This window comes from Trachypithecus francoisi, unplaced genomic scaffold (genome assembly GCF_009764315.1).
Source record: "Trachypithecus francoisi isolate TF-2019V2 unplaced genomic scaffold, Tfra_2.0 Lachesis_group1, whole genome shotgun sequence".
NCBI lineage: Eukaryota > Metazoa > Chordata > Mammalia > Primates > Cercopithecidae > Trachypithecus > Trachypithecus francoisi.
Window position 1 is genome coordinate 6797068 of NW_022681454.1, and position 12362 is coordinate 6809429.

At 44.0% G+C, this 12362-nt stretch overlaps 1 protein-coding gene across 4 annotated transcripts in view; it reads left to right on the top strand.

The window, feature by feature from the left end:
- JAKMIP1 (janus kinase and microtubule interacting protein 1) overlaps window positions 1-12362 on the top strand; it is a 182534-nt gene that overhangs the window by 94592 nt on the left and 75580 nt on the right. For 2 of the 4 annotated variants that reach the window (XM_033213708.1, XM_033213705.1), the window contains exon 3: window positions 1884-2378. The exons of the other annotated variants lie outside the window; for them this stretch is intronic. In XM_033213708.1, the coding sequence (XP_033069599.1) occupies window positions 1884-2378 (495 nt within the window). The remainder of the gene's footprint in view (window positions 1-1883; window positions 2379-12362) is intronic. 4 annotated transcript variants of the gene reach the window in all.

A 12362-nucleotide genomic window follows, 5' to 3' on the forward strand; every position in this document is an offset into this window, starting at 1 on the left:
GGAAACTGGAGCTCTGGAAGTTTGTGTAGTCAGAGTTCTTTAGAGAAACAGAATCAATAGGTTGTCACACACACACACACCACAGAGTGAGAGGCTGTTTGTTAGTTTTAAGGAATCGGCTTACGCAGTTGTGGGGCTAGCAAATCTGAAATGTGTAGGGCAGACCAGCAGGCTGGAGATTCAGGCAAGGGTTGATCTTGCAGCTTCGAGTCCCAGTGCAGTCTGGAGGCAGAGTTCCTTCTTCCTCAGGGGACCTCGGTCTTTCTATGGAAGCCTTCGACTGATTGGATGAGGCCCACCTACATGGTGGAAGGCACTGTGCTTCACCCAGAGTTTACTGATGTAAATGTTAATCTTTTCTAAAATATACCTTCACAGCCACATCTGGACTGATGTTTGACCAAACGACTGGGCATTGTGGCCCAGCCAAGTCGACCCACAACATCAATCACCATAGAGGTAGAGAAATTTCCCCGGGGAAATGCAGCTCATCAAAACAGATTAGGATCTCATTGGATCTGACCTTGCTGAGCCCAGATGACTGTCAGCATTAACCAGGGACTTAACACAGTGTTGCCTCGCAGCAGGGAGAACAGTCAAAAACATTTTGTCCATAACCGGGACAGTTCTGTTAAATACTTAAAGTTCTGGCTTCCTGTTACTAAATCCACTCGGAAAAGATACTGATTGCTGCCCCCAGGGTAAGGTGGACAGAGTGTGGACTGGTCGCCTGGCTTCGTTCCTATGATTGTGAGTATCTGGTGAAAGGAGATGTTGCTCTTGTGTGTTTTCCTGGGTTGGTTTTATTTGCTTCTTGACCTGCTGTTATAAGTAAGGATTTACCAGTACTCAGGTGTCATTGTAAAACTTCTCACCGAAAATTAATTTTAACATGTTACTATGCTATCAAGAGTGTGGTCTGGGGAAAGACGTTGCCATTTTCCTTGGAAGCAGCTTGTCCGTCAGAGGCAATTCATTTCAGGTCTGCAGAGAGGGGCAGAATTCAGGAAAGAAGGGCTTGTCAGGTGTTCCTGTGGAATGTGTGTTGAGTGATACTGAAACAAAAAGGTTAAAGAAAGCATTTTGAAGTGTTTTAAGAACACACTCCCTTGGGACATTTTATAAGTAATGTTTTGAATTGTTTGCTGATAGAATGAATAGACTCAAGGTGGGGTGGGTCACCTGGCAGCAGCAGAGTCCTCATCCCTCACCCTGGGCAGGTCACCAGACCGGCACGGAGCCTTGGCTGCCTCGTGATAAAACAGAGGAGAGAGAGAGAGGAAGACAGAGAGACAGAGAGACAGAGAGAGAGAGAGAGAGGAGAGAGAGAGAGAGAGAGAGAGCGAGCTACCTCCTTCCCAAGACCGTGAGGGGTTAATGTGGCAATGTGGGTGATGCATTGGAGTCCCCAGCCCAGCTTGGGACCCCGCTCAACAAGAATGGTGCTCCCCTGCTCACTGCACCCGAAGACTTAGAAGCCTGGTCTGTCTTCTCCAACTCCAGAGTCCGTGCATGGGGCCCTGGAAATGTATTTCTGGTTTACAATCTTTGGGGTCTTGGTGACGATTTCTGCAGGGTGTGTTCTGTGATTGAGCAATTGTCCTTCCTCATATATCTACAACTCGGAAGAGATGTCAAAGGCTTGAATTCCTCTCCAACGTCCTCGGGGGGTTGCCACCCCCGCGGAAAACCTCAGGGAACTAGCAGGAGAGATTCTAAGTGGGGCTGGCAGGAGGGTCAGGCCTGCAGGGCATTGCCGAAGGGGGAATCCGTGGGAACGTGGGCCCAGGTGGGTGTCTTGGGCGCGGGGAGGCTGTGGCCAGCTCCTCCAGCTGTGACCCTGACCCTGATCCTGACCGGCTCTCTCGACGCTCTGGCTGCAGGTGGGCAAACTGCGCGAGCGGCTGCAGGAGGCGAAGCTGGAGCGCGAGCAGGAGCAGCGACGGCACACGGCCTACATTTCGGAGCTCAAGGCCAAGCTGCATGAAGAGAAGACCAAGGAGCTGCAGGCGCTGCGCGAGGGGCTCATCCGGCAGCACGAGCAGGAGGCGGCGCGCACCGCCAAGATCAAGGAGGGTGAGCTGCAGCGGCTGCAGGCCACGCTGAACGTGCTGCGCGACGGCGCAGCAGACAAGGTCAAGACAGCGCTGCTGACCGAGGCGCGCGAGGAGGCGCGCAGGGCCTTCGACGGAGAGCGCCTGCGGCTGCAGCAGGAGATCCTAGAGCTCAAGGCAGCGCGCAAGCAGGCAGAGGAGGCGCTCAGTAACTGCATGCAGGCCGACAAGACCAAGGCAGCCGACCTGCGCGCTGCCTACCAGGCGCACCAAGACGAGGTGCACCGCATCAAGCGCGAGTGCGAGCGCGACATCCGCAGGCTGGTACGTGCCGCCCCTCCCCAGCCCACGGGCACGCAGCCTTCCCTCCCTGCACGCGTGGGGGAAATGCGGAGCTCCGAGGACCTGCTGTGCTCCAGGCATTGTTCAAAGCACTGGGGCCCCAGCAACGTCCTTGCAGTCTTAGGTGTGGTAGGGAGGCTTTGGGGCTGCAGGTAATCGGCTCAAAGAACAGTTTCCCCATTTGTCAAAGGAGTTTAATGGAGACTAGCGAGGGTTGTTGCAAATGCATCGTGATAGCATATCTGAGTGCCAGGCATTTATCGATTCATTTACTTCAACAACCATGAGCAGACTTCCATCTCCAGGTAAGGTGCCGCAGGTCAGGGCAGGCCGGCCAACTGGCTGCAACAGCAAGGGAAAAAACAAATTGCAAGTAGGCCTGTTCTGAAAGATACTGGAGATCTGTGGAAGCTGTGGAGTGTGGATGAACTAAAATTCCAAAGGGAAGGGGAAAGAGCCCTGCCTGGGCCGCCTGAGAATTGCCAACTGCTTTCTTCCCTTGGGCCATTTGTGGATTCTGGGTGTGGGCTGAAGATTGGATGTCCTAAGAGAGATGAGTAGGATTTTTTGCCATCTCAGGGTGGGCATGAAAGAATGGAAACCAGAGGAGCCCCACCTAGGCCAGCTTGCTGCACAGGAGATCCTCCTGAGTCCTGCAGTGATGGGGAAGGCTGGTGAGTCCAGCTGGAAAGGCAGAGTGGCAGCTCCCATGCCCTCACTGGATGTAGGAGGCAAAGGGAGGGGGCCCACCACAAACACATGGCCAGTCTGCCCCTCAGGGCGTTTGTCACACTTTGAAGCTGTGTGGGGCAGGAGGCTAAGAAGTAAAGTAAGCTGAGGTTTTCAGACTGGATCAAACAGTAACAGTGATATTTACAAGAGAGACATCTTAATTATGAGGACATGGTGACACGGAGCATAAGAGGATGGGGAAAGATACACTGTGCAAACACTTCCTGAAAGCAAAGCTGGTCTGTCTGTATTAATGTCAAAGGCTCTAAGGCAAGAAGTAATACTAAAGACACAAAAGGGCAGTTCTTAATAATAAAGGGTCAGTTCAGTGGGAATGCATTCAAAAACAAAACCTCAAATGTATAAAAGAGAAAAATATCAAAACTAAAAGAAGAAGCAGAGAAATCAACAGTTATGGTTGGGGATGAACACACTGCTATCAGCAAACAGTAGAACACACAGGCAAAGAATGAATAAAGACATGATTTCACCAACACAATTAACCAACGTGAACTTACCTGACAGAGCACTCTCTTCCACAACTGCAGAATTCTGTGGATGTGACATACTTTTATCAAAATAGACCACATTTCAAAATTTGTGGGTTGTAATTAGTCCTTAGAGCAAAACATATTTTAGACAAAAAGAAGAAATGCTGAAAATCAAGCATCTAAGCTTCTATATCAAGAAGAAAGAAAAAGAACAGCAAATTAAACTCCAGAGAGTAGAAGGAAGGAAATTTTGAAGAGCAAGAAACAGTGAAATAAAATTAATACAGAAAATCAACAAATTCAAGAGTTAATTAAAATTGATAAATGGACAAACATTTAGCAATATTGATAAAGCAAAACAGAGACAATGAGTTACTAATATCAAAAATGTAAAGGGGAAATACCACAGCTCCTACAGACAATAAACCCACAGCAAACAGCATATACCAATAAACTTGAAACCTCGATAAAATGAACATATTCCTTGAATAAGCACAACGTACCAAAACTGACACGAAGCAAATAGAAAATCTAAATAGTCCTATAGCTCCTAAATAAATTAAATCTGTAATGAATAATTTTCCTATGAAGAAAGGCCCAGACCTAGACGGCTTCACAAGTAAATTCTTTCAAGTGTTTAAGAAAGAAGTAAAACTAATTCTAGCCAAAGTCTTCCAGAAAATATAAATTGGAACACATTTTAACTAACTTATGAAGCCGGTGTAACTCTGATTCCAAAAGCAATAACATCACAAGATAAGAAAACTTTTGGATTACCTTTTATGAACATAGATTCAAGAGTACAAGCAAGATATTAACATATCAAATCCAGCAATACATAGAAAGGCTAATAAGTCATAACCCAGCTGAGTTTATTCTGAAAATACAAAGATTGACTTCATATTCTAAAATCGCTGAATGTAATTCAACATAATGATATGATAAAAGAGAAAAAAAGTGGTCATATTAATAGATGCAGAAAAATCTGTTGGTAAAATTCAATTTCATGATATAAACTCTCAGAAAACCAGGAATAGAATAGAATGTCTCTAATATGATAAGTGGTTCTATCAAAAATCTGTTACAAGCAATATACATAATGATGAAATATTGAACATTTCCCACCCAAGTTCAAGGTCAAAACAAGATGTTGACTGTTACCACTTCTAGTCAACATTGCACTGGCCAGAATGTCAAATACAAAAGACAGTAAACAAATAAAAGCTTTAGAGAGGGAGAAAAAAAGAAAACTCATTATTTGCAGGTGCTATGGTTGTGATGTAGAAAATCCAAGAGACCTGTTTTTAGTTCACTACTGTTGCTATAACAAAATAACACAGACTGGGTAACTTATATATAATAGAAATTTATTTCTTACCATTCTGGAGGCTGGGAAGTCCAAGATCCAGGCACTGGCAAGTTCAGTATCTGGCAAGGGCCCAGTTTCTGCTTCTAAGATGATGTCTTGAATGCCATGTCCTCACATGCCAGAAGGAATGTGATGACAAAAGAGAGGCAGGCAGCTCATATTTCTCTTATAAGGTCATTAACTCCCTTCATAAAGGCTTTGCCCTCATGACTTAATCACCTCTTAAAGTCCCCACCTCCGAATACTATCACATTGGTGATAAGTTTCAATGTATGAATTTTTGTGGGACACGTTCAGAACGTGGAAAGTTCTGAACATGGAAAGACCCTACAAACTATTAGAATTAATAAGTGAATTTATCAAAGTCTATATATACAAGGTACATACACACAAATTATTTCAATATATTAGCAATGGACAATTAGAAAACGAAATCTTTTTTTTTTTGAGACGGAGTCTCACTCTGTCACCCAGGCTGGAGTGCAGTGGCCAGATCTCAGCTCACTGCAAGCTCCGCCTCTCGGGTTCACGCCATTCTCCTGCCTCAGCCTCCGGAGTAGCTGGGACTACAGGCACCGCCACCTCACCCGGCTAGTTTTTTGTATTTTTAGTAGAGACAGGGTTTCACCGTGTTAGCCAGGATGGTCTCGATCTCCTGACCTTGTGATCCGCCCGTCTCGGCCTCCCAAAGTGCTGGGATTACAGGCTTGAGCCACCGCGCCCGGCCTAGAAAACGAAATCTTAAAAAGTATCATTTACAGTAGAGCACCAAAAAACTCATACCTAGGAGTGAATCTAATGAAAGTTGTGTAAGATGTCTCCCCTGAAAACTAGAAAACATTGCTGAGAAAAATTTAAGGAGATCTAAATCAATGGAAAGAGATATCATTTTCATCGATTAGAAGACTTAGTATAGATATCAGTTTTTCCATGATTGAGCTACAGATTCAGTGCTATCCCTTACCAAAATCCCAGCAGACTTTTTTTTTTTTTTTTTTTTTGAGGCAGAGTCTCGCTCTGTCGCCCGGACTGGAGTGCAGTGGCCAGATCTCAGCTCACTGCAAGCTCCGCCTCCCGGGTTTACGCCATTCTCCTGCCTCAGCCTCCCGAGTAGCTGGGACTACAGGCGCCGGCCACCTCGCCCGGCTAGTTTTTTGTATTTTTAGTAGAGACGGGGTTTCACCGTGTTAGCCAGGATGGTCTCGATCTCCTGACCTTGTGATCCGCCCGTCTCGGCCTCCCAAAGTGCTGGGATTACAGGCTTGAGCCACCGCGCCCGGCCTAGAAAACGAAATCTTAAAAAGTATCATTTACAGTAGAGCACCAAAAAACTCATACCTAGGAGTGAATCTAATGAAAGTTGTGTAAGATGTCTCCCCTGAAAACTAGAAAACATTGCTGAGAAAAATTTAAGGAGATCTAAATCAATGGAAAGAGATATCATTTTCATCGATTAGAAGACTTAGTATAGATATCAGTTTTTCCATGATTGAGCTACAGATTCAGTGCTATCCCTTACCAAAATCCCAGCAGACTTTTTTTTTTTTTTTTTTTTTTTGAGGCAGAGTCTCGCTCTGTCGCCCGGACTGGAGTGCAGTGGCCAGATCTCAGCTCACTGCAAGCTCCGCCTCCCGGGTTTACGCCATTCTCCTGCCTCAGCCTCCCGAGTAGCTGGACTACAGGCGCCGGCCACCTCGCCCGGCTAGTTTTTTGTATTTTTAGTAGAGACGGGGTTTCACCGTGTTAGCCGGGATGGTCTCGATCTCCTGACCTCGTGATCCGCCCGTCTCGGCCTCCCAAAGTGCTGGGATTACAGGCTTGAGCCACCGCGCCCGGCCTTTTTTTTTTTTTTTTACTGAGTCTTGCTGTGTTGCTCAGGCTGGAGTGCAGTGGTGTGATCTCAGCTCACTGCAACTTCTGCCTCCTGGGTTCAAGCAATTCTCTTGCCTCAGCCTCCCGAGTAGCTAGGATTACAGATGCTGCCACAATGCGCAGCTAATTTTTTGTTGTTGCTGTTGTTGTATTTTTAGTAGAGATGGGGTTTTGCCATGTTGGCCAGGCTGGTCTTGAACTCCTGATCTCAAGTGATCTGCCTGCCTCGGCCTCCCAAAGTGCTAGGATTACAGACGTGAGTCACTGCGCCCAGCCCCCAGCAGACTTTTAAAATGCAGACATTGGCAAGCAGATTCTAGATTTGATGTAAAAAATTGAAAGGTTGTGGAATCACAATCTTGAAGAAGAGAAAAATTGAAAGTTCATACAACCTGTAACAAAGTTTACTACAAAGCTACAATAATCAGACAGTAAGGCTGAAGGTTAGAGAGACAGGTCAGTGGAACAGAAGAGTCCAGAAGTACCTCTTCACGTATGTGGAAAAAGATAGCATGGCAGTTCACTACAGAGTGGATGATCTTTCAGTGGACAATATTGGACTCGTTAGCTATCTGTAAGAAAAAAAACAAACAGGAAATACACACACACACAACACACACACACCACACACACACTCTGTCTGTATATAGTATGAAGTCTATATCGTGCTACCCAAGAAGATTAATTCAAAGTGGTCTATAGACCTACACATGAAAAGTAAAACAATAAAGCTACTAGTAGAAAACAGACTTTTTTCATGATCTTGGGACATGGTAAATATTTCTTAAGCAGGACACAATACACTATTTACATGAATATACTATTCAGAGAGGGTTGTGCATTGGACATGAAGTAATCATTGTTCATCAAAAGGCACCAATAAAAGAGATACAAGGCAAATTACAGGCTGAGAGAAGAGATGTTGAATACCTATACCGCAAAGGACTTTTGTACAGATTATAAAAACAACTATAAAACAATACGAAAAATAACTCAATTAAAAATGGGCAAAAACTTGAAAGAATATTTCAAGAGCAGGATAATTAAATGACTAACAAATATGTGAAAAGGTGTTCTACCTCATTGATCATCAGGGAACCAGAGTAAAATTACAACTAGATATAAATTCTCATCCACTAGAATGACTGTAAAAAAAACAGACAATAGTAAATGTTGGCTAGCATGTGGAGGAGTGAGTACTGTCATTCTGATAGGACTTTAAAATGGTATAGCCACCTTGATAAGTGGTTTGGTAGTTTCTTAAAAGTCTAAAAAAGGACACCTACGGACTCTGTAGTTCTAAGTATCTACCCAAGAGAAATGAAAACATGTATCTATGGCCGGGTGCAGTGGCTCAAGCCTGTAATCCCAGCACTTTGGGAGGCCGAGACGTGCGGATCACGAGGTCAGGAGATCGAGACCATCCTGGCTAACACGGTGAAACCCCGTCTCTACTAAAAAACACAAAAAAACTAGCCGGGTGAGGTGGCGGGCACCTGTAGTTCCAGCTACTCGGGAGGCTGAGGCAGGAGAATGGCGTAAACCCGGGAGGGGGAGCTTGTAGTGAGCAGAGATCCGGCCACTGCAGTCCAGCCTGGGAGACAGAGCGAGACTCCGTCTCGAAAAAAAAAAAAAAGAAAACATGTATCTACATAAAGATTTGTACATGAATGCTTATGGCAGCATTTAATAGTCAACAAGTGGGAAAAGCCAAAATGTCCTCAGTTGGTGAATGGATAAATGTGGCATGTCTGTATAACACAATGTGAGTCAACAATGAGACGGTATGAAATATTGATTTATGCTACAATATCTATAACATTTCTGAACCTCATAAACATTATGCTAAATGATAGAAGTTAGACACAGAAGACCTCATATTGTATGCTTGCATTTATATGAAATCTCCAGAATAGCCAAATCTATAGAGACAGAGAGTAGGTTAGTGACTGACGGGGACTAGTTGGAATGGAGATTAGCTGTAAATGAGCATGAGGGATCTTACTGGGTGAGAAAGGTTCTGAAACAGGTTATAATGATGGCTCCACAACTTGGAAGACTTACTAAAAATCGATGAAGTTCATGCTATATAAATTAAACTCTAAAATGTTTAAAACAAGAAAAATTGGAAATTTAAATAGGATTGATTAAAGTTTAACAGTGGATCTTGTATTTGCATTTAAAAAGAGCATATTTATAAGAGGAAGAAAAGCACAACGAGACAACACTGCTCAGGCACCAGGATGGCTAAATTAAAAAGCTAACAGTGCCGAGAAATGGCAAGGACGTGGAGCAGCCTCGCCCCCTGGTAGCGTCTCATACACTTAAATGCTCTAAAGCGAAACAGAGACATCTGTTAACTCAGAATTTCATATCCAGCAAAAAATACTCTTTTACAGTAAGAGTGAAATAAAGACCTTTTAGGTAAAAGGAAGCTAAGATTATTTGTCACCAGAGGCTGCACCACCAAAAATGCTAAAGGAGGTTCTGCAGGTGAAGAGAAACAATGCCAGATGGGAATTTAGTTCTCTTGGAAGGTAATAAAGAACAGAAGAAATGGGTAAAGGAGAGTCAATGTCTGAGATGATCTCTTTTTCTCAATTTATTTTAAACACAAGTGACTGTTTAAAGAAAAACAATCACATTGTATTGTGGGGTTTATGACATATGCAGAAGTAAAATGCATAAAAAAATCTAGAAAGGATGGAGTGGGGTGGTTGGTGGTAAATGGATCTGTACTCTTGCACAGTCCTTCAATCTTGTCTGAGGGGGTGTGTGACGCGATGAATTCAAGGAGGCTGTGACAAATCAAGGTTTAAAAAGGCAGCAAAAGGAGGCACAGCTAAAAAGCAAAGAGGGGAAATAAAATGAGAGACTAAAGAAATCTGTTTGCACTAAAAGAAGGTAGCAAAGAAGGACCAAAGCAGGGAAAAAAACAGATGGGACAAATGGAGAAGAGACAGCAAAATGGTGGAATTAAACAAGTCATAGTAGTAGTTACATCAAATGTAAATGGACTAAACCAGTTAAAATGCAGAAGTTGTCAGAGTGGATACAAAAGTCACACTTTTAAATATAAAGACCTGGTTTCACTAAAGGAAAATGATAGAAAATATGCTCTGTGAGCAATAGATGAAGCAGTAAGATGGATAAAGGTGTATTTAGTCAATGGGATATTACACAGCAATGGGAAAAGATGAATTTCCAAAACAGGCAAGAAAATGAATGAATTTCCTAGATGTGGTGTCATAAACAAACCAAACAAGATGAGCACAAAAGCTACATACTGCATGATTTTACTCACATGAAGTTTAAGAAGGGTAAAAACTAATCTAAGGTGCTAGAATAATAGTGTGGATGACCTCTGGGTGTGGGGTTGATCAGGAAGCGGCAGGAGCCAGCCTTCTCGAGCATCAGGAATCCCTTCCTTCCTTCCTTCCTTCCTTCCTTCCTTCCTTCCTTCCTTCCTTCCTTCCTTCCTCCTTCCTTCTTCCTTTCCTTTCCCTTTCTTTCCCTTTCTCTCTCTCTTTCTTTCTTTTTCTTTCTTTCTTTTTCTTTCTTTCTTTCTCTCTTTCTTCCTTTCTTCTTTCTCCCTCTCTCTCCTTCCTTCGTTCTTTCCTTCCTTCCTTCTTCCTTTCCTTTCCTTTCCTTTCCCTTTCTTTCCCTTTCTCTCTCTTTCTTTTTCTTTCTTTCTTTTTCTCTTTCTTTTTCTTTCTTTCTCTTTCTTTCTTTCTTTCTCCTTTCTTTCTCTCTCTCCTTCCTTCCTTCCCTCCCTCCCTCCCTCCCTCCCTCCCTCCCTCCTCCTTCCTTCCTTCCTTCCTTCCTTCCTTCCTTCCTTCCTTCCTTTGTTCCTTCAGGTTTCGCTCTTGTTGCTCAGGCTGGAGTGCAATGGTGTGATATCGGTTCACTGCAACCTCCACCTCCTGGATTCAAGTGATTCTCCTGCCTCAGCCTCACGAGTAGCTGCGATTACAGGTGCCTGCCACTACACCTGGCTAATTTTTTTTTTTTTTGTATTTTTAGTAGAGACGGGGCTTCACCATGTTGGCCAGGCTGGTCTCGAACTCCTGACCTTAGGTGATCCACCTGCCTTGGCATCACAAAGTGCTGGGATTACAGGTGTGAGCCACCACACGCGACAAGGAATGTTTCTTTTTTGACCTGGGTGGTAGTTGCGTAAAGTGTGTTCAGGCAGGCGTGGATTTGCACAGCACCTTGTTAAATGAGACTCATGCATATCAGAACCATGTTCTTGAACTCCAGACTCCACACTACACTTTCGTTATCTCTGATTCAATTCAAAGTCACAGCTTTTCTGTTCCACAATGTAAGTGAGCCATAAAGGGCATTGCATTTTAATTATTCTTTCCGATTCCACAGAGAGAACTTTCACTACCTTTGAAATACTCAAAGCCAGACAAAAACCTAACATCCTGGTCTTGAGTGATTTTGATCAAGGGAATCAAATTCTTCAAGCTGCCTAAGCAAGCATGGGCCTGGCTTTTCCCATGGAATGATTGATTCACACCATTTGTCAAATGAGGATGAGAATGAACACTTCTTATTGCATTTATTGTTGCAAAATGGGGCAGCTTCCCCCGTCCTTATGGAGTTCTGCAAAGGTGGTATAGAAATAGGTTGAGCATCCCTAAGCCAAAGGCCCAAATGCTCCAAAATCTGAAACTTTGTGAGTGCCAACGTGAAGCCACAAGTGGAAAATTGCACACCCAACCTCCTGTGACAGATCACATTCAAAATGCAGGTGTACAACGCAGTGTATTCGGCATACCCAAGGGGAAAAAAGATCCCCCTAGCCCCCTTCAGCTGTGATATAGCTTCCATCCACACCCAGACTCCCCCTGCAAGCATGCTTACATGTTACCCCGAGCACATTATCTTTTCCACTATGTCAATGGTATGTGTGAATAAGCGTAAGAAATGATTGCTTATTGGTAGCGTCTAAATTCAGAGTCAGAACTGGGCGAGATGGCTCATGACTGTAATCCCAATACTTCAGGAGGTTGAGGTGGGAGGATTGCTTGAGGCTGAGAGTTCGAGACCATCCTGGGCAGTGAGGCCTTGCCTCTACAAAAAATTTAAAAATTAGCTGGACCTGGTGGCATACCCCTGTAGTCCCAGCTACTCAGGAGGCCCAGGTGGGAGGATTGTTTGAAGCCAGCAGATTGAGGCTGTTGTGAGCTATGATCATGGCCCTGCACTCCAGCCTGGGTGACAGAGAAAGAGTCTGTCTTGAAAAAATAAATAAATTCACTATCAGGAATGATGGTGATGCCAGACAACCCCAGACTGTCCACTTGGGTGGCTGAGACAGTGAGACTTTTGCTTTCTGATGTTTCAGTGTACACAGACTTTTGTTTCATGTACAAAATTATTAAAAATATTGTATAAAATTACCTTTCAGCTATATGTATAAGTGTATGTGAAACATAAATGGATTTCATGTTTAGACTTGGGTCCCATCCCCAAGATATCTCATTATGT